Below are 26,748 nucleotides of genomic sequence, written 5' to 3'. Positions count from 1 at the left end.
GCGACTCAAGGATTCTGCCGCATGAGTCCTGTGGCTTCGTTGGTGCGTCTCTTCCGCTACCTCCTGAAGGCTGTTGTCGGCTGTCGAGACTGCGAAGCCTCCCTCGTAAGTGCTGCGGTGTATGTACGGTCTCATGGGCTTGGTGCCTTGTGCAACACTCGCGATTCGCCCCTTCTCGTGCTGCCTGGTTGACGCGCTTTGCGCTTCTGCCGTAAAAGTCTTCTTCCGCCACACCTGCGCAGGCAGGCTTGGCCTTTACGTCTGCAAGACAGGCCCTTAAGAGAGACGAAGAGACAGCCTTACTGTGCCTTCCTCTTCCTCAGTGTCGAGGCGAGGGCACGATGAGGCTGTCTGTGTGTCTGTGTGTGAGTCTATGTCTGTCTGTCTGTCTGTCTATGTCTGTCTGTCTGTCTGTCTATGTCTGTCTGTGTGTCTATGTCTGTCTGTGTGTCTGTCTGTCTGTCTGTGTGTCTATGTCTGTCTGTCTGTGTGTCTATGTCTGTCTGTCTGTCTATGTCTGTCTGTGTGTCTGTGTGTCTATATCTGTCTGTGTGTCTATATCTGTCTGTGTGTCTATGTCTGTCTCTCTGGATGCAAGGAGAAGCGTTTCTTCTTTTTTCGGCATTCCCTCAGCTTCTGCTATTCTGAGCCTCCTCCTGCCTTCGACGCAGACACTTTCCTCGTAAACATCCTGGATGCGTGTTTCTGACTTTAATGCACAGGCATATCCGTTCCTGCAACAGCTGTGCAGGGGCAGCGCGTACCTCGCGAGTACGAGCAACTTTTCACACGTGCTTCTTGGTCTATTGAGGGTTTTTTTGCGGCAAATTACACCCCCAGGTGAGGATCTCGTTTTCGACGCGTCAGGAGAAAAGAAGTGTGCTGCAAAGCAGAGGCTTCCCCCTTGTAGAATCGCGCCAAGTTGATGCTGCGTTTCTTCCGAGCAGTTTCTTGCCTGCACAGGGGGTTGGGAGGGATCTGCCTACAGCGCATCAGCACGAGGACTGAAGAGGGGGAGAGGAAGAACAAGCTTAGAATCTCAGAGTTCACAGTCTATTAGCTCTAGGCATTTTGACTTGCGCGCATGCAGGCCGTTCAGTGCACTTCTTCGCCTCCTTCACTCCGCTTTTGCATTCCTACCTGCAGACGTGTGCAGCGCAGCAGCAATCTGGTGAGTAATGTCTGCGGCTTTAGGGGAGGCAGGGGACGCTTGAGGGTGCTGGTATAGCATACGGAGGCTGAAGAAAAAGACGTCGTGGCTCAGACCTTAAAATTCACGCCTTTCGGTTAGATGTCTTTGCAGCACCGGATGTTCTCAAGGATTTGTGGATCGAATTTTCTCTGCTCGCTCCTGCACGCCTCAAGCATCTCCTTCCCCACATGGGTAAGAATATATGTATACACATATCTATATCTATATATGTATAATATGCGCACGCTCCAAACCCTCGCAGTCTGATCCTTATCAGTAGCAGCAGCAGCAGGAGCAGCAGCAGTTTGCACTGCGCTTTTCGCTGCTGCTTTAAACTTTGATCGTTGGACGTATCCGTCTTTGCCCTCCCGTATAACCAGCCAGCTCTGTTCTGAAGGCTTTCGGCGCGCGTCTGCATGCAGCGCAGTTGCGAAAGCGTTTGAAAGGCCTCTAAGGCTGAACTCCCAGGGAAAGAGGGATGTCGATCTTTTTTCTCCGCCTCTTCACCCACAAGTATAGCCTGCACCTGCTTATACGCTTATGCTTGTGTGTATTTGTCGCAGGGTATCTGGTGTATCCGCTGCTGCGTTCCTTGCGAAGCTCGGACGCAGATTTGCTGACTCTCAGTCTTCGCACCATCGAACTCTGGGTTGAACATCTGCATGCGGATTTCGTGTATCCAGTCCTCGCTTCTCAAGTGAGAAGAAGCCCCTTAGATCTCTGTCGTCTGTTAGAACCTGTGCTTCGTTTCAGGCAGCCGCTCTCGCTCTTATCCGAGAAGCTAGCCGACGCGGCAGTTCCCTCTCCTTTCCTTGCCCCTCTCAACCATTGGTCCTTCCAAATAGCGCATCTTGCAGCCTCTGCAGCAGAGGTTCTAGAAGGAGGACATGTTCGTGTTTATTTGCTATGTTTCTTTGTGTATGTGTATACACATGTGTGTATATATATGTGTGTATACATATGTGTGTATACATATGTGTGAATACATGTTTGCATGCATGCGGCTGCTGCAGGTGCAACAAGGGGCACGACAGCAACGACGGACGCTGCTGCTCTCTGCGTTGCTGCAGCTGCTGCAGCCGCTGCCACCTCCTGCGCCGACCCCGTCTTTGCTGCTTTCCAGGTACTTTATCACGAGTTGCAACGGCAGCAGCACGAGCAGCAGCATTGTGCAGCAGCAGCAACACGAGAAGCACGCGGAAATGGTAATCAAGATCCTCGGAAAGTTGGGGGGAAAAAATAGGGCTTTCCTCAAGGATTCGGCTGCATGCTCTCCGGAGCCTTACTTCAAGCCTGTTCTCAGCATTGGCTTGCCTCTGGGCTTGTGCACCAACACGTCGACCATCAGCAGCGACGGCAGCGGCGACGGCGGCGGCGGGGAGCTGCGAGGCGTGCCTGTGGATGGCTCGGACGGAATCCTAGTTGCCGCCGAGCCAGTACAGCTCCATCGCGAGCGCATGTCTGCACTGTCGGGAGCAGCGGAGGCTGCAAGCTGCTGCCGTAGCAGCAGCAGCAAGAGCGCCTTCTGCTACGAGGCTGTGCTGCAGCTAGGACTGGATCGCGTAGTCTGTCTGGTGCTGCAGCTGCTGCAGCATGCAGACGCGGACAGAGCTGCAGCCAGTCTCTGCTATGCCTCCGAGCCGCTCTTGACGTCAGTGGGCTCGCGTATCGCTGCGCATCCTCAGCAGCAGGTGGAAGAGCAGCGGCTGGAGCCGCATGCGCAGGTGGTTCGTACTTTGCGCAGAGCGATAAGAGCACTCCGCAAGCAGCGGCGCAGCTGGAGAGCCAGTGACAGCGGCAGGGAAGCGGGCAGCTGCGGCAGCGCGTGTGGCACCAGCGACTTGGAGAGTGACGCGAGTGGCAGCGAGCAAAGCAGCAGCAAAGGCAGCGAAAAAAAAGGGAGAGACATCGCGCATGCAGCCTCCAGCGAAATGCAAACGAAGGAAACAGCAGAGAAAGGTCTTCAGCTGCTGCAGGGACTGTTTGCTGCGGACGGTGCTGCCTCCCCTGGCTTGTGTCTCTCCCTCTGCGAGAGTTGTATTGCTGCGGATATGCGCTACACTGCTGGACGGCTCCTGCAGCAGGTGCTGCTGCTGCTCATCAATTTCGACTCGCCGCTCTCGCTGTACTGGCTGCTGCTTACCACACGGGCTGCCGCGGCGCAGCAGTCGCAGCAGTCGCAGCACTCCCGCCAGCACCCCTCCTCCAAACGCGTCATCTGCATCAGCAGATCGCCTCGGAGTGCGCGCACTCGCGAATCCGAAGCCGAGGGGATACCGCTCCTGCCGGAGTCTGGCAAACTGCTGCCTCCCGCCCTGGTCGCTGCGCTTCGCCAGCAGCTCCCCGACTTTTGCAGCGATCGCGTGATTCCTGCGGGGGCAGCAGCACAGCAGCAGCAGCTGCTCGAGCAGGAGGCGCAGCTGCTCAAGCAGCAGCAACTGCAGCGGGATAAATTTGCCGCTGCGGCTGTCACATACCCCCTCGACAAGCGGCGTGCTGCCCTGCGCACCAAGAGCCACAGGGATGCTGAGCAGCTGTTGCTTCAGCAGCTTCTGCAGGCTCTGCTGCTGCTCGCATGCGACGACGCCGTCTACGAGAGTCGCCAGCTGCAGCTGGCAGTGCTCGACAAGAAAGATCCCCCCCAACAGCAACCCCACCAACAGACACAGCCGCAAGGGGACCCCCAAACCTCCACCAGCAGCAGTTGCGCATCCTTCGTCTACGGGCTGTTGCAACACTGTGCGCTTATCTTCGCTGCTCGTGTCACTCCTGAAGACTCGGCTTCTCTTTGCACCGGTGCAGCGCTTCACGAGGTAACGCCTGTCAGAACGTTTCTGTTTCGCATGCTGCGAAGTGCTGGGAAGGGGGCTTCCTAGTTTAGGGTTGTAGTGGCTGTTCGTAGCCTCAACACACACGGCTGGCAGCTACAGCGAGGGCAGCAGAAGCTCCCCACATGCGAGACACTGGAAAACGATGGCAAAGCGGGTATATATATATATGTATGTGTGTGTGTATGTGCTATATACATATATATATATATATATATTTATGCGAGATGGCAAGGCGGGTATATGTGTGTGTGTGTGTATGTGCTATATACATATATATACATATATATACATATATATATATATATTTATGCGAGATGGCAAGGCGGGTATATGTATGTGTGTGTGTATGTGCTATATATATATATATTTATGCGAGATGGCAAGGCGGGTATATGTATGTGTGTGTGTATGTGCTATATACATATATATATATATATATATATATATATATATATATTTATTTATGCGAGATGGCAAGGCGGGTGTATGTATGTGTGTGTGTATGTGCTATATACATATATACATATATATATATTTATGCGAGATGGCAAGGCGGGTATATGTATGTGTGTGTGTATGTGCTATATACATATATATATATATTTATGCGAGATGTCAAGGCGGGTATATGTATGTGTGTGTGTGTGTGTGGATGTATGTGTGTGCAGCTTGATGCGGCATGTGTAATACGAGCGCTAACCGCTTGCTTACGCCTCGATGCCTCCGCTTTGCTGCCAACACTGCATGCTATCAGGGCACTTGAGCGGTGCTGCACGACTTTTGTCATGGTAAGACATGCGGATCTTAATCGCATGCATATACATATACGAATTCATATATTAATGTACATAAATGCGTATAAATTTTTCGCTTTGGCCATTCTAGCAACGTCATCAGCATCTCGCAGAGAGAGCAGTGAGCCTCGTCTAACTACGACTGCCTTTGCTCTGCTCTCGCTCCAAGAAACTTTTTATTCAGACGAGCAGCTGATTCTGAAGGGCATGTGTTGCCGTCTGTCGTGCATGATGCAGCGTGTCGTTGATGTAGCACTTGTCTTCTTTGCGTATCCCTTGCTCCGACACCCCTGCCCAGCTTCTGACAGCTGTTGCTGCAGGATGTTTGCGCGCGTGATGATGCTCTGCAGATTCAGCCTGGCTCTGCTGCGGCAGGATGCAGCAGCAATCTGTTGCTGCTGTGCTGTGGAGGCTTTGTTCGCCTCTGCTTTTCGCGAAGCAGCGCGGAGAGAGCTGCCGGTTCTTTAGCGCTCATACGCTTGCTGCGGTGTTTGCCGCCTCTATGGGCTCGAAGGCACTTTCTCAGAATCGCACAGGCTGCCATCAATTGCCTCAAATGCGCAGGTAAGGATGCGAAATGCTGCTGCTGTTCGAAGGGCTAGGGGGTTGAAGGAGTGCAGGTGTTGGAGGGAGCTTCGTTGCGCAGCGAGGGGGTGAAGGCGGGGAGATATAGAGAGAGATAGAGAGAGAGAGAGAGAGACAGAGGAGGAGCCGCGAACGGAGCGAAGTTTGATGCATGCACATGTACTAACGCGAAGGGATGTGTGGCAGTCGCAGCAGAATTGCTCGCTTGCTTCCACATATACACATACATATATATATATATACATATACATATAAATATATATATATATATATACATCAATACGTATACATCCGTACAACGATACAAATACATCTGTATATATGCATGTCCACATCAAAACATACACATACATACAGCCATGCAAATACATCTATGTATATATATGCACAGCAATACATACATCCCTACATACAACGACTTGCATACCTCCACAGATTCTTTTCTGAGGGATGGAATGGAGAAGCATGGGCTGTTTTGAAATGTGTGCAGAGGGGACGGATGCGCGTCTTAGCGCCTCGTTGGCAGAGGAGTTGTTGCTGCTGCTCGTGACGCATGCATGCTTAGGTTACCGAGGGAAACTGCGGCTGCCTTGGCTTTTGCAGCTGTTTGCTCTTGTGGGGGGACGCAGTCAACTTTCGCAGGAGCAGGAGCAGCAGCAGGAGGCGTATGAGCAGCAGCAGGAGGAGGAGAAGCTTCACTCCCCGTTCTTGTCTGGAGTGCTCGCTGCAGCGGAGGCAGAAGCGGCCTTTGGAGCGGCAGCAGACGCCGCTGTCGAGACGGCGAAAAATCCAGCTGCTGCAGCTGCAGCTGCTGCTACTGCTGCGCCTTCAGGAGCAGCATGGAAACTACCCCCTCCGATTCCAGAAAGCTTCCCCGTGCAGCAGCAGCAGCGACGGCAGCCGTACAAGGGGGGTCCTTGGTGGCTAAAGCGTAGCGAGTTCATCACGCTGCCTCAGCTGCAGCAGCTGCAGCAGCAGCAGCAGCAGCAGGGTGGCGTGTTGATGCATCCTCGAGCTTCGAGTGCGAGCACGGACGACGCCTCTTCTTCGGAGCATGCAGCAAGTGCTGCTGCAGCAACGGCAAGTGCTGCTGCAGCAACGACAAGTGCTGCAGCTTCCACCGAGGTGTGCATACACGAGGAGGACCCTGCACGTCTGCTGCAGCGCGTGTGGCGCTGTCTTGACATCCATTTGCTGCCGGCTTTGTTTCACCAGAATCCGATTTGCAGAGAGTCTGCGCAACGGCTGCTGCTGCTCCTCCCGCCGCTGATTGGCAGCAGTCCCTCGGAGCTTCTTAGCCACAGCACAGCAGCAGCGGCTGCCGCTGCAGCTTCCGCGGCAGCAGCAGCTGCAGGAGGGGGAGACAGCGGAGACATGCGTACACCAACCGCCAGATGCGAAGAGGAAGAGCAACAGCAGCGGCAGCTACAGCAGCAGCAGCACAAGCAGCAGCTCAAGCAGCAGCTCAAGCAGCAGCACGAGCACCATCCGCCCACAGACGAAGCCTCACCAGTCGTCTCTAACCCTCGCAGCAGCAGCACCAGCAGCACCAGCAGCAACAGCGCGAGCTGGCCGTTGCTGCGCGTGTTGCGATGGGTGACTTTGCGCCATTTGCGACTCCTGGCTCCTGTCTGGCAGTCGGCGTTTTTAGAATGCGTTTGTTTTGTTGCCGCCTTAAGGCCTACCCCAAGAGGCTTGCTGCCTGGCAAAGCTGCGCTCGCCGCTGTTGCAGCTGCAGTTGCAGCTGTCACGCCGAAGGATTCATCTGCTGTCTCCCCGATCCCTGATCAGCAGCAGCAGCAGCAGCAGCAGCACCAGCAGCAGCAGCACCAGCAGCAGCTCTCCAGCGGAGGGCTTCCCACCGCTGCTGTTGCAGCAGCAGCTGCAGCTGCATCCCCCCTCTCACCCGCACGAACTTCCCCCCCCCCAGCGGCAGCAGCATCTGCTGCAGCTGCTGCAGCGTCTGCTGCTGCTGCAGCAGACGGCCTGACTGTCATCTGCTGGCTGCTAGATGACGCCTTGGCGGTGCTGTACCGAGGCTTACAGACAGTTGCGGCAGCTGCTACTGCCGCAGCAACTGCGCAGTCCGCTGCTCTTGCAACTCCGCAGCAGCGGCAAGGCAGTGTAGCAGCCGCTGCCGCTGCAGCCCATCTTTGCAGCAGCGCCAGCACGCCAACTCGTACGCCTTCAAGTCTTGCCGCGACGCAAGCTGCAGCGAAACAAACTGCCGCTGCCCCCACAGGAGCTGCGCCTACGATTTCCCTCGAGGCAGATGTCTTGCAGGTAAGTTTTCGACGCAAGGAATGCAGACAATACATATACATATGTATATATATGTAAATAGTCGCACAGGGTTGCTTATGTGGCCCTCTCTGTATATGAAAAATGCGATTCGAGGTGCTGATGACTGCGCTGCTCCTGCGCTACAGGCACTGCTGTTGGGTTTGCGCTTTCTGAAGCTCGCAGCACTGCATGAAGAGTGGCGTCCTCTGCTGCTGCTGCCACGCGTCACGCTGCAGCAGTTGCTGCATGCTGCGCGCAAGGAGCAGCCGCCTGCAGGCGTACAAGCCTCGGCGGCTGCAGGGAGCAGCAGCAGCAGCAGCGGCGTAGTCAGCAGCAACAGCAGCGCGCTCAGTGCTGCTGCTGCTGCAGCTGCTGCAGCAGCAGCAGCAGACGTCCCTTTGGTAATTGCAGCCGCTTCCCCTTCAGCCCCTGCGCTGCAACACTGCGTTGTTGCGATTGCCAGGTATGAACTGCAACTCCAGCATAGCATGCGCAGCAGTAGCATGCGCAGGAAAGACGTTTCAGACGCAGCTGCAACAGGTGCTCTTTGCGATTGCCGTCAAAAGCAGCCGAAACGCCTCCGTGCGACGCTGCTGCATGTGCTGCCTGTGTGTTTTGCAGCTGCCTGTTTCTGCCTATTGAGGACCTCTCGCGCGCAGCCATGCATGCGCTGAGAGTGCTGCTCAAGCACGAGCAGAATTGTCTCGAGCTCACGAAGGGAGAGGCTAGCGGGAGCCGCAGTCGCAGCGAGATTGCTGCGGCAGCTCTCGAGGAAATTGTATGGCCCTCTGTTGAGCAGCAGCTCGCTGCTGCTGTTGCAACGACTGCGGAGGCAGCGGCAGATCCTCTAGCCGCAGCAGCAGCAGCAGCAGCGGAGCGCGTGGGAGCGGCTCTCCTGCCACGAGAGCAAATGCTGGTGGGGTTGTTGCAGGGGATTTCGCGCCTGCTGCATCTGCAGCCGAATACAGCAAGACCTCTCACCGCCACGCTGCTGCAACAGCTGCTTCACCACACCTTTGCAGTTGCTGCTGTCGAGGGTTGCTACTCCTCTGCGATCGGCACTTGTGGAGCTTCTCCAGGCAGCAGCAGCAACAACAACGCAGCAGCAGCAGCAGCCGTCCGCTTCCTCCATAACGCTGCATCCGAAGGCATTTCTGCTTCTTCCACTCTCCTGGTAAAGAGGCACTGGGGGCACTTGGAGCTGCGAGGGAAGGTGCTGCGCGGCTCTCTAGTGATGCAGAAAAGAGTGTCGTAGGTATAGGGGGGGGACTGCCGTGATCTTCCACTGCGAAAGGACGGCACGACGATGTGTGCAGAGGTGTACGTGTATGTTTTGTATGTGTGTGTATCCGTCTCTACGGGTGTCTGGATGTCTGTGTCTGTATGCGTCGCTCTTCTGCTGCAGGTTTGGCGCGCAGCCGCAGCCTCCATAGCAGCACTTGCCTTTGTGCCTTCTCTGGAAACTCTGCAGCAGCTGCTGCTGTCTTTGCTGCTGCCGTCTGGGTGTAGCAGCAATGCGGCTGCGCAGCAGCAGTTGCTGCAGAGGCTGCTGCTGCTGCAAAGCCCACTCTACGCAGGATCTCTGAGTTCGTTGCTCAACAGATTCCCCACGGAGGCAGCTGCAGCGCTGCTGCTCCCTCTGCTCACCGAGACTGGGCAGCAGCAGCTCCAGCAACAGCAGCAACAAATGTACCAATACTGCGGCGTGAAGGAGGGGTTGCTGGAAGTGTTGTTGCAACACATCCAAATAACTTCGGCTCGTCCTCTGAGGTGTGTCGCGGTAGTGGTGCTGCTGCTGTTGTTGCTGCTGTTGCTGTTGTTGCTGCTGTTGCTGCTGCTGTTGCTCTCTTTTTGGGGTCGTTTCGGCGCAGCATGCACCTGCGGATTTTTTGAGCAGCCTGCTCTCTCTGCGCTGTTTCTGCTCAGGTTGGCAGTGTTGCGGCTGTTGCCAGAGATGAAGAGGGCTGTGCGCGCTGAGTTGGCTTCCAGCAATACGACGACGACCACCTCCTCCGCAAGCAGTTCATGGCTCCGCAGCCTACGGTTCGCTGCTGCTGCAGCGATCAGGGTGTGTCATGCTCTGCAGCAGATGCACCCAGATCTGCTCTTCGTGGATTTCCTCCTCTCGCCGCATGTAAAGCAGCAGCAGCAGCAGCAGCACCATTTCCATCACCAGCAGCAGCACCAGTCCTTAGTCGAGCTGTATTGCGCATACATGGACACTGCAGCTGATGGATCGTTTGTGTCGCCGCCGCTCGTCGTAGAAGCGGCAGCAGCAGCTGCTGCTGCTGCTGCCGCTGCTGCAGCTCCCGCAGAGAAGTCTGCAGCAGCCGCAGCGGCGGCTCTCACAGCAGCAGAGGACTACCAGCTGAAGGAAGCAGACAGAAAGGAGTTGCTGCTGCAGGCGCAGCAGCTCACGGCATTTCTGCACTTTGCGGTGTCTCCGCAGCTTCAGGGCAAGACGGACGCCTACCTGTTGGGCTGGTTGTGGCAGCAAGAGCAGGAAAGGCATAACACTCGGGAAGAAAAAGAGGAAGAAACGCCAATGGCAGCCTCTGTGTATGTCGCGCTGCTGCAGCAACAGCAGCCGCTGATACAGCAGCAGACCCTCTTGGTTATCCGAACGCTTGTGAGGTGCTGCAGCATCGGAAGCACTGTCAGTCGCTTCGGCTTTGTTCCCCCCCTGCTGCTCAAGCAGATTCTGCCGCAGCTGCTGCTGCGGCAGAAGCAGCGTCTGCTAATGACGTGCTTCGCAGAGCTCGAGGTAGCGGGTGCAGCAGCAGCAGCAGCAGCTGGCTGTGCCAACAGCAGCAGCAGCAACAGCAGCAGCAGCAACAGCAGCAGCTGCAGTTCGCCTCCTCTAAAAGCCCTACAGCTGTCAATGGTGATGGAGCTTTTGGTGCAACCCATGCTGCGGGAGCTGCTTCAGCCTGCCGCTGGCAGCGGCACCAAAGAGCAGCAGCAGCAGCCGCCGAGGGTGTTGTCTGTAGCCGATTCAACGCTCCTTTTGCAGCTGCTGAGCGCTGCTGTGGTAAAGCTCGAGTCGGTATTGCATTCCCATGATTCTCTTTGGTAAGCACTTCGTTTTACGGCTCTTGCACATTCACGATATTCGGCTAGGCTCGCCATGGCCACATTTTCCCAGAGCAGTGTTGTTTGCTACGCTCCAGCTCCAGGCAGCAGCGAAAGCAGCGCCTCACTCTCCGCGTGCTGTTTGCTGCTGCTGCTTTTGCTGCTGCTGCTTTTGCTGCTGCAGCATGGCCTTCTTGGATACCGTGAGAGTGGCAGTGCCTCTGCTTCTCTACGATGCGGCTGCGAGGAAACAGCTTCTTGCGTTTGCATGGCGAACAGCGGTGAGCGCGCTCTCAGCGTTTCTGGGGTGTGCCTCCAGAGGCAGGGGGAAGGAAAGAAATGGAAGGGAAAGGGAACACACTTTCTTGGTCTTCTGATGACTTTCTTCCCCATTCTCTTCTTCTCTGTCTCTCTCTACGGAGCTCTCATAACTTTTATAGGCCTTTCGTTCAATCCAGGCTGTTTGCATGTGTCTGTGTGTATGTGCATGTGTATATATGTGTATGTATGTGTATGTATGAGTGAAATTGTGCCGCTTGATATATGCATATATGTGTATATGTATATTTATATGTATGTGTTCTGCGCAGTGCAACGCTGATAGCGTTGCGGTGCAGCACATGGCTGTGTTGCTGCTCTCGGAGGTGTCGAGGCATTTGGGATTGAAGCACCAGCGGCTACCACTGCAGCTGTTGCATGCAGTGCTGTCGTGGCAGGCATCTCCCCGTCCGCTGCTGTTGCGTCGCGCTGCGGGCTTGCTGCTGCAGCAGCTGGTGACTTTGCCGCCAGTTCTTGCCCCTTTGCAGCTGGAGAGTCTCGGAAGCAGCGCAGCTTTGAGTTCAGCCGGAGGTTCTGTTGCTGCTGCTGCTGGTGGCTGCAACACAAGCACTGCTCCCACATGGCTGCGACTGCTTCTGCGAGCTTCGGGAGATATCCCTCTGCTGCAATTCATGCGGCTCGCTCAACAGCACGAGCAAGTTCTCTTTCACTGGCGTCGCGCTGTCGTGCAGCTGCTGTTGGGCGCTGCTCAGCAGCTGCTGCATGTCAGCAGCAGCAGCAGCTCCACCAACAGCTCGCAAACCCACACAAAGGGTGGCGATAGCAGGAAGCATGTGCTCGAGATTCTGGATGTTGTTTTGATATGGGAAAGACGCGCTTTCCTGCTGCAGCTGCTGCAGCGCAGCCGAGAAAACACCCCCGCCGCGAACGAAGCTGCAGAGAAGCGGCGGAGGCTTGTCTCGGGGGAGCAACAGCAACAGCAGCAGCAGCAGCAGCAGCAGCAGGAGGAGGGCTGTCTTTTGGAGGACGTTCCTGCCGCACTGGCGCTTTGCAGGCAACAGCACGAAGCGCAGCAACAGCCTGAACGTAAGGAGCTGCTGCTGCTGCAGCACCTTAGCCACATTGTATACGATCGGAGTGCAGCCATTGCGCAGCAGCTGCACGCAGACTTCCGACAGCACTTGCAGCAGCAAGACTGGCGGTGCTCGAGCAGCGAATGCAACCTTCTGGTGCTCCTGCTACTTCGCTGTTTGGCCATAAACCCCCGCGACGCAGCAGCAGCAGCTGCTGCCGCTGCAGGGGCGCTTGCTGCCCTCCCCAAACTCGCGCTGCTGCTGCAGCTGCATCCTGCTACGCCGCTGCCGCTTCAGCTCGTCTCGAGACTCTGTCAACAGGCAAGTGCAGCCGGAGAGGCGGCGGGAAGGAGGGGCAAGGAGGTGCAGTGCAGAGCGCTCCCTTCGGCGTGCAGGGGGGCGAAGGATGTGGAAGGAATGCAGCTGCAGAGAGAATGTCGCTGAACGTTCGAGCAGGAGAGGGAGTCTATGTTCTTGGTCAGTGCATGTCTGCATGCAATTTGTGTTTGTCTTGCCGTGCAGCTTCACTCCGAGCCCGCTGCGGAGGCAGTCGCCGCGCCAGGGCAGCAGCAGCTGCCTCTCGTCGAGCTGCATGCTGCCCAGGAGCAGCAACAGCAGCCGCAGCAGCAGCAGCAGCTTCTGGTGGCGCTCGCTGCTGCGCACGTAGCCGTCGAGAACCAAGGAGCGATCTGCACTTGCAGCGTGTGCAGCAACACCTCCTGCAGCAGCAGTCTTCCTCCTAGCCTCGCACCAGGCGCTCCTCTTTGCACGTGGCGGGAAGGTCTGCGGCATGTCGTGTTGCTGCTAGGATCGTGCAGCAGCAGCAGCAACGCAAGAGTGTGTTGGTCATTGCAACACCTCACAGCCAAGCTTGTGCTGCTGCATCGCCCTTCTGCTGGATTTCTCGCCGCTGCAGCTGCAGGACGAAAAGCGTTCGCTGCCTGGCGTCACAATCAGCTGCTGCCGCCTTCAGGATCACCAGGCACTGTCGGTGCTGCTGCTGCTGCAGCAGGCGCTTCAGCCAGCAGCAGCAGCACCAGCTGCAGCAGTGCCTCCACCGACAGTAACACTGCCTGGTGGACGTTGCCTCCCTCGCAGCATTTCTGCCCAGAAGATCTTCTCTTCGAACGGCTCCTTGCAGCCATCTGCACAGGTACGTAAAGGACCTTAGCCTTCAACTGCATGCCCAACGGCGGTATGAGGAAGTGCAAAGCTGCCACGAACGAGCGCTGCGTGGCAAAAGAAGACACCCCCACGGACAGACAGCCCCTCATCTACGCGACTTGGGATATCAAGAGGATGCTCCTGATGATCGCGATGTGCATTGCTGCAGGCTTAAGATCGCTCTCTAATCCAAAGGAACGCCTCCTACTCCCTGGAGAAGGTTCCGAAATCAGCAGCGTCTCGGTAGGTTTGGTGCTTCTCCGTGGTCGCTTGCCGTGACGTATGTGTTTATATTGTATATATATATATATAAATACAATGTGTGTAGGGTGTTTGATGTGTCAATAGTGTATGTAGTAAGGTGTGGTGTGCGTATAATGTGTGTATAGGGTGTCAACAGTGTATGTAGTAAGGTGTGGTGTGCGTATAATGTGTGTATAGGGTGTCAACAGTGTATGTAGTAAGGTGTGGTGTGTGTGTGGAGTGCGTTTAATGTGTGAAACGTCTATTGTGTGTATAATGTATGGACAGTACAGTGTATGCAGTGCGTGTAAGGCGTATGATATGAAATGTGTATGATGTACAAAATTTGTAGTGTGCGTATAATGGGTGAGGTGTAATTAGTGTGTAGCTTTTGTGTGCGCACTGTGAAATGTGTAGTGCATGCTTAAAATAGGGATTTTTGTGAGGCTTTTGGCGTGCTTTTCGTCGTTTGTGTGTGTGTATGTGTGTGCAGGTTCGCATGGCAGCAGCGGTGGCTTTGCTGCGGGGACTGATAAGCGGCTCGACTGCAGCAGGAGCAGGAAGTCTTAGAGGTTCTCCCAACAATGCGCAGAGACTGCAGCAAGACGAGGTGTATATCTACTTGCGGCTGCTGCTGCCGCTAATGCACGAGGCACTGGCAGATCTCGCCAGAGCACTTGCTGCCACCATTTCGTACAGAAGGCCTCCTGTTTCGGATACGCAGCTGCGTAAGCGATTTCTGAATTTCTAATAAAGACGTCTCTTTGAGGCGTACTGCTGCTGCTGCGACTACCACTTTCTCCCTCCGAATCCACGGCTTTGGGGGGAAGGGAATGAACCACCTTTGAGGGCATATTGGTTGTATATATATGTGTGTAAATTTGCGTATGTATATATATATAGTGTATATATATATAGATGTGTATATATATAGATGTATATATATATATAGATGTGTATATATGTAGATGTGTATATATATAGATGTGTATATATATAGATGTGTATATATGTAGATGTGTATATATATAGATGTGTATATATGTGTATGTGTGTATATATGCATGTGTATATATATAGATGTGTATATATGTGTATGTGTGCACATTATGTATGTGCGATCAGACGAGACGGCCCTAGTACGGTGCTTTCTGTTGCTTTCAACGCTTCTCTCGACATCGTCACACCTGCTGCTTGGTCCCCGTGGAGCAGCAGCAGCAGCAGCAGCAGCAGCAGCAGCAGAAGCTGCAAAGACGGACTGTCCATTAGCTGCAGCGGGCTGTGCAGCAGCTGCTGCCTTCCCTCTGGACGTGGCTGCCGAGAAGGCGGCATTGCTGCAGTCGCTGCAGCACGCCTTTGCCGCGTGTTCCTCGCCGCTGCATCCTCTCGCGCTGGGATGTTTGAATACCATCGGTCGTCTTGCATTAGGCCCCTTTTTTGCGCTGCCGCAAAAACGTGAAGTGCAGACTCGGGAGGGGGAGGACTGTGCTTGCTGCAGGCAGCGATCCGCTGCAGCAGCAACCGTCGCAAGCCTCGCAGCCGTTCCCGGAGCTTCCTGGAGCGCGTGCAGGGGAAGCAGCTACGCCACGCACCAGCAGCAACATCAGCGAGACGTCTTGCAGCTGGAGGAAGTGCAGCTCCTGCGGCTGGAGATACACCGCAGCGCTGCCAGTGCAAGCGACAGCAACAAGAACTGCAGCAGCAGCACCAAAGGCGTCGAGACACTTGAAAGGGAAGCAGCTGCTGCTGCAGGGGTTGCCGACGCAGCTTTTCGTGCGAGTGACGATGAGATGCGGACGAAGCGGCGCCTCGAGAGCGCCTGTGGCAACAAGGGAGATGGAAGCGGGAGCTCTTCAGGCGCAGCAGTCGCAGCAGCAGGAGCTGAGTTGGACTGCGAGGAGGCTAGAGCTGCAGCGGAGCAGGAGCTGTACGGTGCGACATTTGTTGCTTCGCCGGATCTTCCTACGATGGAGGAGCAGTCTGAGCAGCTGCAGCAGATTCATTTGTGGGAGGACTACTTGTGGAGAACGGTGGCTGCTGCTGCGCTTCCGGAGCAGCAGCGGCGCAAGCGGCAAGACTTGCGGCGGCTCCCTACGCTGTACAGAAGTCTGCGGCTCATGGGAGTCTACGAAGAGGAAGACGCGGCATGCAGCGCGTGCGTGCTGCGCAACGGGGATGGTGTGGGGAGCAGCAGCAGTGACAGCAGCAGCTGTGTGGAGGCGGACGGCGGTGCTGGGGCTGGCGCTTGTTGCTGCTGCATGCGGCAGCGGCAGCGGCGTGTCGATGGCAGCAAAGGGGGATTATTCACAGTCGAAGAGTTGCAAGTGCTGCTGGGCTTGCTGACTCCGCTGGCAAGCCATCGCAGCGCTGAAGTGGGGGTGTTGCTGCAGTGGCTAGCGGTGGTATTTGCTGCTGCTCCGCCTCCGATGGCTGCAGATCTCATTGAGCGCACTCATGTTGCAGCTGTTTCCTCCCTGCAAGCAGACGCCGCTGCCACTAAGCAGCCGCACCAAATCAAGAGCGAGCGGCAGCCTCCAGACGCCGTCGTCGTTCCCAGTGTTTCTGCTGGTAGTAGTGGTGTTTCTGGTGGTGGCAGTGGTGGCAGCGTTTCTCGCGGCGCAGCTTCCAGCGCTGCTCCTCTCCCCCAGCTACCCGACGAGGCTCAGCTGCTGCCCGTCTCGCTGCTGCATTCACTCCTGCAGGCGACACAGTCCTCGGTAGTCAGCATCCGACGCGCTGCTCTGGCGTTGCTAGATGTGCAGCTCGAGCTGCAGCATCGTGTGTATCTACAGCAGCAGCGGCTGCCTGCTCGGCCCATGGGCTGTCTCAAGAGGCTGCAGCTTCTCCTGCTCATGCCGCATTGGACTGTCATTTCTTCCCGCAACGTGCTGCACACAATCGTCGCTCTGATGCTCATGAACGGCAGCAGCGGCAGCGTTGAACAGCTGGTTCAAAAGCCCCCTCCCCCCCCGCGTCAGCTTCTCCGTGATGCAGCTGCTGCACTGCTACCACCGCTGGTTCCGCAGCAGCAGCACACGAACAGCCTTAGCCTCAACACCGTCTGCGAAATCAGCGTCCTCCAACACATTCTACAACAGCAGAGCAATTCAGCCTCAACAGCTGCTCCCGAGGCAGCAGCCGCTGCTGGCGTAACGCCACTGGTGGCGCATGGAATTTCTGCCTACTCTGCGCTGACAACAACCCCTCCGCCAACGAAACAGCAGCAGCAGCAGCAGCTCGCTGCAACTCCCATGGAGGAGGACGAGGAATATCTACACCAGCAACAACAGCAACAACAACAGCTCCAGGAGTCTCACCGCGAATATCTTGAAGTGCATCTGAGACTAGGGTTGTTGCAACATGCTCCTGGATTCGCAGCGTGGCGCAAATCTCTCGAGTCTGTGCTGCAGCAGCATGCGGAGTTTTGCAAGCAACAGGTGCTGCCCCTAGAACAGCACCAGCAGCTCTGCCGTCTGCAAGACGGCGAGAGCTTCTTCGCAGGTTTGGAAGTAACCGCCTTTTTCTCTATCCCGCTGACAGAGCTGCTTCTCTCGGCAGTCTTTAAGGCATGCTGGAGTGTTGCTACAGACGACCAGCGCGCCAGCCTCGCAGAGGCGTGTGCTCTCTTCCTTTCAAGGCACATGGACGCTGACAGGTACAAATTCCCCACATACATATAAATATGTAGAGCCTCAAACCGCAGCCTCAGAAAGAACTCTTTTGCACTCACACCACCCCACAAAGAGGCAATGTGACGGAAGGGCTGGCAGCACGCAAGCCTCACGCGTAATATTCCCCCATGGCCGTCCCCAGATACTTTTGGAGGCAAATGGGTGCTATATGTATATACATATATATGTACATATATACATGTATGTACATATATGTATATATATGTGTGTATATCTATCAGTGCGGGCTTAAGTATAACTTGTTTGTACGTGTGAGGAGTTTGTGCTTGCGGGTGCTTCTATGTACAGCGGAGATGAAGGCACTCCTGATGGCGAGCCACACCAGAAGCAGCAGCAGCAGCAAATGCTGCAGCGCAGCAGTAGCACCAGCAGCTGCAGCAAAAGCCGCGTGTTGCAGCCGTTCCTGCAGGCGCTGCTGCAACTTGACCCTCTTCCACTGCTGCCGGTGGAGGTTCTGCAGCATTTGGCATTGCATTCGAACTGCAGTCACGAGGCACTGCAGCTGCTGCAACACAGCTATCTGCATGCAGTCTCAGTCTCTGCGGAAGCGGCTGCAGCAGCGGCTGGGGGGAGTGCTAGTGCTGCTGCTCCTTCCCCCCTGACTCCTTCCACAACCGAACCGCTCAATTCAGTGAAGCAAGACGAGTCGTGTGCTGATCGAGGGCAGCAGCAGCAAGAGCAGCAGCAACAAGAGCAGCAGCAACAAGAGCAGCAGCAACAAGAGCAGCAACAGCAGCAGCAGCAAGAAAAGAAGACCACTTCCCTAGACTTTGGGCTGAGTAAATTGCATTTCTTTGACGACAGCATCGATTACGATCATGATCTAGCGGCATCTGGCTCCACTGCTGCTGAGGGGCAGCAGCAAGGCGATGCAACGACTGTGGCAGCGTACAAATTACAGCAACAGCAGTATGCGAGTCTGGCGCGGAAGGCTGCAGCGGTAAGCATCGACCTGACGGAATGTGCATGTTTCTCTGCGAGAAGCTGCGTGCTCTGTGTGTGTGTATGTTTCCTGATCTGCACTTCGTGTTTTTTGCCTTTCTTTCTACGAGACATCATGCGAAAGTGTGGCTGTGCATGTATATGTGTATTCTCATGTGTGTGTGGGTGTTTGTATTCATGCACATGTATGTGTATGTGCGGGTCTTATTGCAGTACCTTGCTGAGGTGTATGGACACCTTGAAGAGAGCGACTATCGCGTCGGCGTTATTCTAACCCGCACCCAGTGCTGCCCAACAGCCACCGCCTTATCGCTGATGCAGCACAGTCACTTTGGCTCTGCCAAGAACGTTGTCGTGTCGAACCTCAAAGCCCTCCAAGCGCAGGTTCGTCTACAGCTATCGTCGAAATTGCTTGCCTACTCTACCCCCATAAATAGCTAGCCCACCTGTCTACTTGTACATAAATAGATGAATATATATATATATATCTATATCTATATCTATATATATGTATATATGCATGCATATATTTAATGCACGCGCTTACGAAGGCTACGGCCTAGAAGTGTAAAATGCCTTCCTGTGTGTGGATGGCAGCTCTTGCACGAGGGGGCACTGCGTGTGTTTTTTGTTGGGTATCCCCTGGCTTGCGCGTTTTCCTGCTCGCTCCGCCTCACTCTGATCGCGGTGTACCTATGTGCGTATATTTATTATATACATGTGCGTATATTTATTATATACATGTGCGTATATTTATTATATATATGTGCGTATATTTATTGTATACATATTTTCAGGGCATGCGGCTGGATACGGAAGAGCGGCGCGAGGAGGTGACGTGGTGGTGTGTTTCCTAGAGAAATCAGAGAGAGGGGGGAGGGGAAGTTAGGGAGGCTTTTCTTTTTTTGCAGAGGGCAGGCATCATGACTCTCGCTCTTCGGCTGCCGCGAAGGTCCCTCAACTTTCGCAGACTCAGCAGCAGGACGAATAGAAAGGTTTGTCTCAGGGCAAGCCAAGAGGCAACGTATTTTGTAGAGGCCACACTTCGGTGTCGAATTGCGAAAATGCTCAGGGAACGCTTGTGGATCGACTGTTGTCGCGAGTTGAATCGCTGGAATTCACTGCACGAAGTGGCGCAAGCGGCAGCACGTCGTTCCCGCCTGTCGCTACAGTGCGCGGCCAAACTGCAGCACTGGGGAGAGATCGATAGGCTTATGCAGACGCATCACGTTAGTGAACCGGCGACGAAGCTTTGTCAGGTACAATCCCCCCTTCCTAAAACCCCCCTGTTGCTTTTCTATGTATGTACGGGCGTATGGGGGTAATAAGCGCATGCGTGTGTTTTAAATGTGTGTATGTACATGTGTGTTTTTTATGTGTGTATAGATATTTGTGTTTTATATGAGTATAGATAGTTGTGTTTCACATGTGTTAATATACATATTTGTGTTTTACATGTGTTAATATATATATTTGTGTTTTACATGTGGTGTGTGTATACAGGTGGTGTGTGTATGTGTGTGTGTATATGTGTGTGTTTTACATGTGTGTACAGATGTTTGTGTTTTAAATGTGTGTACAGATGTTTGTGTTTTACATGTGTGTATATAGATATTTGTGTTTTACATGTGTGTATAGATATTGGTGTTTTACATGTATATATATATATATATATATATATATATATATATGTATATTTGTGTTTTACATGTGGTGTGTGTATATGTTTTTGTTTTACATGTGTGTATATATGTGTGTATGTGTATGTACATATATATATGCGCATATGTGTCTGTCTGTGCATGTTTTGTAGATGTGTGTGGCAATTTTGGGGGTGTGGGTGTATGCGCGCTTCGCGGGGGGAAGGGGTGAGGATACAGGCAGGAAGCCGAGGACGCTCTTCGGCTGCGGGCAGGTGTCTGTGGTCTTTTGTGTGACTGTGTTTGCGCGAATTCGTGTTTCAGACATACCAGTCGCTGCACGAAGTTCTCTATCCAAAGGGGCAGCTGGAAGCAGATGCACGGCCATGGGTGCGCACAGAGAAGCTGCAGGTATTTAGCACCGGGAGAGGCGTCGCGTTGAGTGGTTGTTTTAGGGCATTAGAGGCCACTTGGAGGGGAATATATATATATATATATATATATATATATATATATATATATATATATATACATATACATAGAGAGACAGAGACAGCGGCGTCAGAGTAGGAGAGCAGGCGTACAGAGTAGCTGTCGCACACCTGTCTGCTTGCAGGGTAACCCTCGAACCTGCGTATAGCTGAAACTGCCATTTCTTGCGGAACGTGTGGCGCGTGGTTGCCTTGCCGTTGTTGCGCTGCAGGAAATCGACATGCACTGTGCAGAAGTGCAACGGCTGCTGCTGCAATCGTGGCGAAGTCTGCCATCGATTGTGAGTATACCGAATGAAATATCTTTTCTCGGCGGACCTTGCGGGTTTGCTGTCTTTTCGAAAGCTCGTGGAAAAAAGTTCGCCTTCCAACGCGGGAAATTCTTGTAGCTGCACGCACTCTGCGCCGCTGCACTGTCTGCCCGTGGACGAAGAAGGGCACTTTCGTTGCCTTGCCCGCCGTCTCCACACACACGCCGTGTCTGTCCGTGTAGCTCAATGTCTGTTTTGATGAAACATCGTAAGCTTGAACTCTGGTTCTGGTGGTGTTTTTTTCCGCAGCCGACGGACGCTCACGTCCCTCTGCTTCTGCAGTTCCAGCTGTACGTGGAGCTGCTGGAAGGCTATAAACTGATTCTTCATCTTGCCAAGAAGATAAGCAGTCCAGGTGGGTGTTTCTCTCCATGTGCAAGCGCGAGGTGCGCGGAGTGCCTCGGGTTGCTGGCTTACACAAAAAAGGTCCCCCCGTTTTTTTGTTTCCCCGGGGTGCCTTCTTCTTCCTTTTTTCGCCTTTTACCGCGCGCATGCGGGAGAGAGAGAGAGAAAGAGAGAAGGTCAAGCGTTTCAAGCGTCTCCTGGGGTGATGTCTGTGCGGTTGGCTGTGTGTGGTGTCAGGCGAGGTTCCGTTGGTGCGCACGACTCTCAATGCGTGGAGAGATCGTCTTCCGAATGACTGCGATGCTATCAGCTGCTGGAACGATTTGTTTGTTTGGTGAGTCTCGAAAGGTGCAGAGCGTGAAATGATCGCGCAAGGGGGAGGCAAAGAAAGAGGGGGGAAGCTTCAGATTTGCTGGAGCAGGTGGCTCAGTCTGCTATGTATGCAGGCGGCACACGCAACGCTGCCGTTGACGCTTTTTGCTGCTTCCTCTTGCCCTGTGATGTAATGACAGATAGAGCCGCATCCCCCCCCCCTCAAGGCGTTGTTTTCAAAACGGGTGTGCCGCTGCTGTCTGTACCCCTCTCAGGCGAAACTTTGTCTTTAGCATCGTGCAGTCAGCCGTGTCAGCATCCCCCCACTTGTCTCCCGAAGCCAAAAGGACGCTACCCCCCTTCCTGCAGGATCTGCCATGGACCATGCTGCGGTTTGCCTCCGTTACACGAAGCGCTCATCAATTGCGAGACATCTCCTTGGCGCTCCTCATAAAACTTCAGCATCTGCCAGCCTTCAATCAACCTGCCTATGCCCAGGAGCACCTCGCCGCACTTGTCCGCCAACTCTCACACAAACACATAGACATGTGCTCGCACGTATAGATAGGCTTGTACATCCATATATGTATATGCATGCATGCACATACATACTCCATGTAGAGACATCGACAGTGCACCTACACATGTTGGCATGTGCACACATGCATGCATCCACGTACATGTGTATATAAACACACAGACTTGTAGACAAAGAGCTTCCATGCAGTTGCGACGCGTTAGCCTTCCCTGTGCATGTGCTGTCTCTGCCTGGTGCACCTTGAAACGCATCCGCACGGCTTCCTTCTTCCCCCCGCCCCTAGAAGGACTAGCTTCTAGCAGATCTGCTTACTAGCATCATGCAGCAGGGGAGGGAGTTGCAGCGTATCCCTCTCTAAGAGCGATAAATACTTGGCAACTTGGACAGAGAGAGCGCTCAGGCTGCATTCCCTAAGCCCATCCTGGCAGCCGCTGGTAGATAGATAGCAGCGTCTGTTTGCATTCTATAGGCGGTTTCTACTCTCGTGTCACTTGGTCCAGACACCCACACACGCGACGGGAAGTATCTGACAGACTTTGCATATATTTGGAGAGCGCGCTGCTGTCTGTTCGCTTGTTTGTGATGTCGAGCGATCCCATGCGTCCTGCGCGATGCGGCATGTTCAGGTGGAGAAGGCAAAACTGTGTCTAGACGAGCCCTCTCACTGGGTTGCAGGTTCGTTTGTGGCACAGATTTACGCGCGTTAGTCTAGAACCTCCTGCAATTGCTGTGCTTCACGTGCTGCGCATGCTTCTCCCACACTGCTGCTGCAGCCTCACTCACTCGAGTCTTGTTCAGGCTGTCGCAGTTCGAGCATTAGCACTAGCATTAGCACTAGCATCAGCACTAGCATCAGCACTAGCATTAGCACTAGCATCAGCACTAGCATTAGCACTAGCATTAGCGTTAGCAGCAGTAGTTTGTGTGTATTCTGTAGCCTTGTTTGTGTGGTTTAGCCACTGTTGCTGTCTGCCGATCCTTCTGCTGGCGCTTCAGGGGTCCAGCTGCTAAATTCGCTAAATATGGACGCCTTGTGTGACGGCCCCTCCTGGCAGCAGCCACAGCTGCAGCAGCAGAGTCTGCAGCTGCTGCTGCTCAAAGCCAAACTCCTGCACCGTCTGCATGCATCGAACGAGCCGCAGCAGCACCCAGGACTGTCCAGAGAAGGTATTCAAAAGGTTGCCGACAAACAGGCACTGCTAGAACCAGACACGAGGCAGCAGAGCGTATGCCCGCTGCTGCTGCATGCAATAAAGGCAGGCAGCGTTCGTCGAGAAGGGTGCTCCAATTGCTGCGCTTGTGATGCTGACGCAGAACTTGTTTCAGAAGCCGAGTCTGTACTAAAGACTGTGCTGCTGCTGCAGCCCCTCTACGCACCAGCGTGGCTGTGCTGGGCAAAACTTCACGACACCCTCTTCCTATCGGCTCTTAAGCAACGCCACCAGCAGCAGCAACTGCTGTTGCTGCAGCAGCAGCAGCAGAAGATGCACCAACAGCAGCAGCAGCAACAACAGCAACAACAACAGCAGCAACAGCAGCAACAACAACCAGTAGGGCTGCCACATGCATCACCCGCAGGCGCATCGCAGCAAGAATCATTTGCTGCTGCTGATGCGAGCAGCACCAGCAATGCCTGCGACACTGGAATCCTAGACAAGAATCCAGTAGACTGGTCCACTCTGCAGCTGCATCTCGCTGCCGCGGTTACAGGCTATGTTATGGATATTCAGCTCAGGTGAGTCGCATCGACTGTAGGCCAGCCACACGACTTGGATTGCTGTCTCAAAACAATATGTTCAAGCGATTCGGTTCGAGTGTGTGTCTATTCATGTATATATATATATATGTATATATATATGTATATATATATATATATGTGTGTGTATGTGTTTATGTATATATATATATGAATATGTATATGTATGTGTATGTATCTGTATATATATGTATATATATATGTATATGTGCATATATGTATATATATGTATACATATATGTGTGTTTTTGTGTGCGGTTGGTTCTGCAGACCTGTTAAGAGTTCTCTTTACATGTCTCGCGTCCTTTGGCTGCTGTCGTACGATGGTGACACGCGACCTCCTACAGGAGCAGGTGCTGTTGCCTCTCCTGCTCCGACTGAACAAGATCAAGTGCCTCTGAGTTCAACAGCAGCTACAGTGGCAGCAGCAGCTGCTGCTGCCGGAGGCACAGCGAAAGCAACGGCAGACTCTCCAGCATCCCCTGCGGGTGTCACGCCTTCCCCCGTCGTGCATGGCGATGCATTTGCGTCACCAGCAGCGTCAACAGCAGCAGCAGCAGCTGCTGCTGCTGGAGGGGCGTCCAGCACTGGACTCGCTGCAGCAGCAGCAGGACGGGAGCCTTCCCTTTGTCTCCGCGTGTTCAGACAGCTCATGGGAAAGTGCACACAGCCGCAGCTGCTGCTGCCTTGGCTTCCACAAGTGCTAACAGGCCTTGATCGTCCAGTAGGCTGCGCTGCATGTGCTGCTGCTGTTGCTGCTGCTGTTGCTGCTGCTGTTGCTGCTGCCCATGCCGTCCTGTGCTCTTGCGCGATCGCACTGGCGCTGCTTCCGTCCTTTAGTTTCCTCGGGGGAGGAGGAGGGGCAGAGGGAGGGCGGCAGACGGTGTGGGTAAGGCTGCAGCGGATCCTCAACTCGGCAGTGTGCTTGTGTTGCTGTTGCTCTCTTAGGAAGCAGCAGAACTAGAGCGACTGCTTTACGCCCTCCTCCTACAGGCGCCGCAGCAGCTCTACTTCGACATCCGAACGGCATACTTGGAAAAGAGGGAGCTCTATGCGCAGCAGCAGCTGCTGCAAACCCTAAAGCCGCATCAACAACAGCAGCAACAGCAGCAGCAGCAACAGCAGCAGCAACAACCCCAGCAACAACAACAACCCCAGCAACAACAACAACAACCCCAGCAACAACAACAGTCATTGACGCTGCTCTCGTGGCTTATGACGGTCTTCCGCGCTTCCTTCACACCCCAGTGTATCGCCTTGGATCATCTTGCAGGCATGTTATATTGTCGTCTGAAGCTTCGAGGATACGTGGCTTAGAACAACTCGCTGACGTGGAGGGGGAAGGATGTGGGGAAGGGGTGGGAAGAAGGGAAGGTTGCAATTCTTCGTGCCGCACGCGCATCTATACATATATATGTATATATATTTCGTGTGTGTATTTTTGTTGTGTGCTCGTGTTGCAGAGGAACTTGTAGCTCACGCCAAGCCGTCCACAGTTGATGAAATTCTTTGCGCCATTCGCACGCTGTTGCAGCAGTGTGTCGAGGTGTCTCAAGGGCATTCCTCTCTGCCTCCTGTAGCTGCACAGTTCCTTAAGGTTAATATCATTTCGCGATTTAGGGCGCGTTATGGAACGGATGCCTCGAATTCTGGAGGCTTTGGCAGCAGCAGCGGGAGCAGCAGCAGCAAGAGCCGGCGAGGCAACAGCAGCAGGAACGGATGTTGCTGCGGAGGCGTCGCTGCAGAGTCTGCGCGACGAGCGATGCGGAGCTTGTGGCCTCTTTTCAAGGAGGATTTTGAGTTTGCGATCAGCTGCCACGAATCCACATCCGCGGGCAGCAGCAGCAATGCAGGCAGCAGCATTAGCACAGGCAGCAGCAGCAGCAATGCAGGCAGCAGCAGCAGCAATGCAGGCAGCAGCAGCAGCAGCACAGGCAGCAGCAGCAGCATTAGCACAGGCAGCAGCAGCAGTGTGAGTCTGTGCGACGTCATCGCCAAGCTGAAGCGGTGGAAGGATGTGCTCTCTTGGCTTGCCCAGAGCAACGAGCAGCAGACACCGTTAGAGGATGTTGGCGCCTCTCTGTGCGATGTGTTTATGCGCGTAAGTGTGGAAATCGAGGTTCCAGGCTTGCGGCTGCTCCAGCTGGCAGATGGATGCCCCTTCAGCCCTCAGCAGCGTCCTCCAGTGTACTTGCAGCAGTTTGGCACCGATTACTCGTGTGTCACCCGTTCCCACTACACGTTGAAGCGTATCGAGATGATCGGCAGCAATGGCAGCAGCTACTTCTTCGTTGTGCAGCCGTACAGTACAGCCCATCAGCGCACCGAGCAGCGCCTCCTGTGTCTGCTGCTGCAAGTCAACAGATTGCTGCTCAGGCACAAGCAATCTCGCAGGAGAGGTCTGGCGTTCCCCCTCTCGGCTCAGGCGTCGATTCACCCCAGATGCCGACTCCTAGAAGACACGCCCTCCTACGTCTCTTTGCAGCAGATCCTTGTCGAAGTCTCGGCGCATGCAGCTCCCACGATGCGCATGGACGCCGACTTACCCGTGTTGCTGCATCGCAAAATGATGGCTCATGAGCTCAACAGCAAGATGCTGCAACAAGCACTGGCGCTGCTCCTTCAGGATGCGAACCCCACAACGCCGTCTCCTTACGGCGGAGCGCAACACCAGCAGCAGCAACAACTGCAGCAGCAGATAATCCCCAACAACAACAACAGCAGCAGCAGCGGCAGACGCCTCCCTCAGCAACTCATTCAAGTGCTCACTTCCCCAGGCTTCTGCCAAGACGAGCAGCAGGAGCAACTCCTCAGTCGCATATTGGAGCTGCAGCCTTCAGAGGCTCCATCCGCTTCCGCAGATCCCTCTGCCTCTGCTGCTGCTGCTGGTGCGACAGCGGGAGGAGAACGACCTGAAGACGGCATAGCTGCGAATGCAACGGCTTCCAGCAGCGGCAGCATCTCGGAAAGCCTCGTGAGTGGTGGTAACCTGCCGACAGCAGCCCAGCAGCAGCAGCAGCAACAGCAGCAGCAGCAGCAACAGCAGCAGCAGCAGCAACAGCAGCAGCAGCAGCAGCAGCAGCAAGAGCACCACTGGATGTCCGAATTCCAGCAGAGCTGTCAGCTGCAGGCAGCACAGGAGGTGTACAGCCACATGTGTGGCTTGGTGTCTGACAAAGTTCTTCGCATGTATGTGCATCGGCGG

At 54.4% G+C, this 26,748-nt stretch overlaps 3 protein-coding genes across 3 annotated transcripts; all 3 read left to right on the top strand.

Annotated features, from left to right (window-relative positions):
* Positions 1-2,394: 2,394 nt before the first annotated feature.
* LOC113146913 lies at positions 2,395-6,700 on the top strand. The gene is made up of 8 exons (XM_026335676.1): positions 2,395-2,628; positions 2,701-2,879; positions 3,015-3,405; positions 3,529-4,005; positions 4,692-5,005; positions 5,867-6,017; positions 6,075-6,333; positions 6,618-6,700. Exons 1-8 carry the CDS (start codon positions 2,395-2,397, stop codon positions 6,698-6,700), a joined length of 2,088 nt encoding a protein of 695 aa, XP_026191461.1.
* Positions 6,701-15,306: 8,606 nt separating this feature from the next.
* On the top strand, positions 15,307-20,209 carry LOC34623596. The gene is made up of 10 exons (XM_026335675.1): positions 15,307-15,448; positions 15,812-16,095; positions 16,165-17,171; positions 17,497-17,839; positions 17,924-18,176; positions 18,948-18,983; positions 19,186-19,409; positions 19,537-19,580; positions 19,964-19,998; positions 20,115-20,209. The coding sequence occupies exons 1-10, from the start codon at positions 15,307-15,309 to the stop codon at positions 20,207-20,209; spliced, it is 2,463 nt and encodes an 820-aa protein (XP_026191460.1).
* Positions 20,210-22,398: 2,189 nt separating this feature from the next.
* On the top strand, positions 22,399-26,717 carry LOC113146912 (ice-structuring protein 4-like). The gene is made up of 4 exons (XM_026335674.1): positions 22,399-22,462; positions 24,492-24,655; positions 25,463-25,515; positions 26,543-26,717. The coding sequence occupies exons 1-4, from the start codon at positions 22,399-22,401 to the stop codon at positions 26,715-26,717; spliced, it is 456 nt and encodes a 151-aa protein (XP_026191459.1).
* The last annotated feature ends 31 nt before the right edge of the window (positions 26,718-26,748 follow it).

Source organism: Cyclospora cayetanensis, unplaced genomic scaffold (assembly GCF_002999335.1).
Source record: "Cyclospora cayetanensis isolate NF1_C8 unplaced genomic scaffold, CcayRef3 CcayRef3_contig_77, whole genome shotgun sequence".
NCBI lineage: Eukaryota > Apicomplexa > Conoidasida > Eucoccidiorida > Eimeriidae > Cyclospora > Cyclospora cayetanensis.
The sequence above is the reverse complement of the archived record's forward strand: the minus strand, read 5'-3'. Positions and strand labels throughout refer to the sequence as shown.

What these genes read in the sequence shown, in the direction of transcription:
- LOC113146913 (XM_026335676.1), top strand. Translation starts at nt 2,395, where the DNA reads ATGGTAATCAAGATCCTCGGAAAGTTGGGGGGAAAAAATAGGGCTTTC. An exon ending in AGCACCCCTCCTCCAAACGC is followed by an intron (nt 3,406 to 3,528) that starts GTCATCTGCATC and finishes GCGCTTCGCCAG; the next exon opens with CAGCTCCCCGACTTTTGCAG. An exon ending in GGGTCCTTGGTGGCTAAAGC is followed by an intron (nt 6,334 to 6,617) that starts GTAGCGAGTTCA and finishes TTGTTTCACCAG; the next exon opens with AATCCGATTTGCAGAGAGTC.
- LOC34623596 (XM_026335675.1), top strand. Translation starts at nt 15,307, where the DNA reads ATGCGGACGAAGCGGCGCCTCGAGAGCGCCTGTGGCAACAAGGGAGAT. An exon ending in CGGAAGAGCGGCGCGAGGAG is followed by an intron (nt 18,984 to 19,185) that starts GTGACGTGGTGG and finishes CGTATTTTGTAG; the next exon opens with AGGCCACACTTCGGTGTCGA. An exon ending in GATAGTTGTGTTTCACATGT is followed by an intron (nt 19,581 to 19,963) that starts GTTAATATACAT and finishes CATGTTTTGTAG; the next exon opens with ATGTGTGTGGCAATTTTGGG.
- LOC113146912 (XM_026335674.1), top strand. Translation starts at nt 22,399, where the DNA reads ATGCGGCATGTTCAGGTGGAGAAGGCAAAACTGTGTCTAGACGAGCCC. An exon ending in GCCCTCTCACTGGGTTGCAG is followed by an intron (nt 22,463 to 24,491) that starts GTTCGTTTGTGG and finishes TTGCTCTCTTAG; the next exon opens with GAAGCAGCAGAACTAGAGCG. An exon ending in CAACAGCAGCAACAGCAGCA is followed by an intron (nt 24,656 to 25,462) that starts GCAGCAACAGCA and finishes ATGCAGGCAGCA; the next exon opens with GCAGCAGCAGCACAGGCAGC.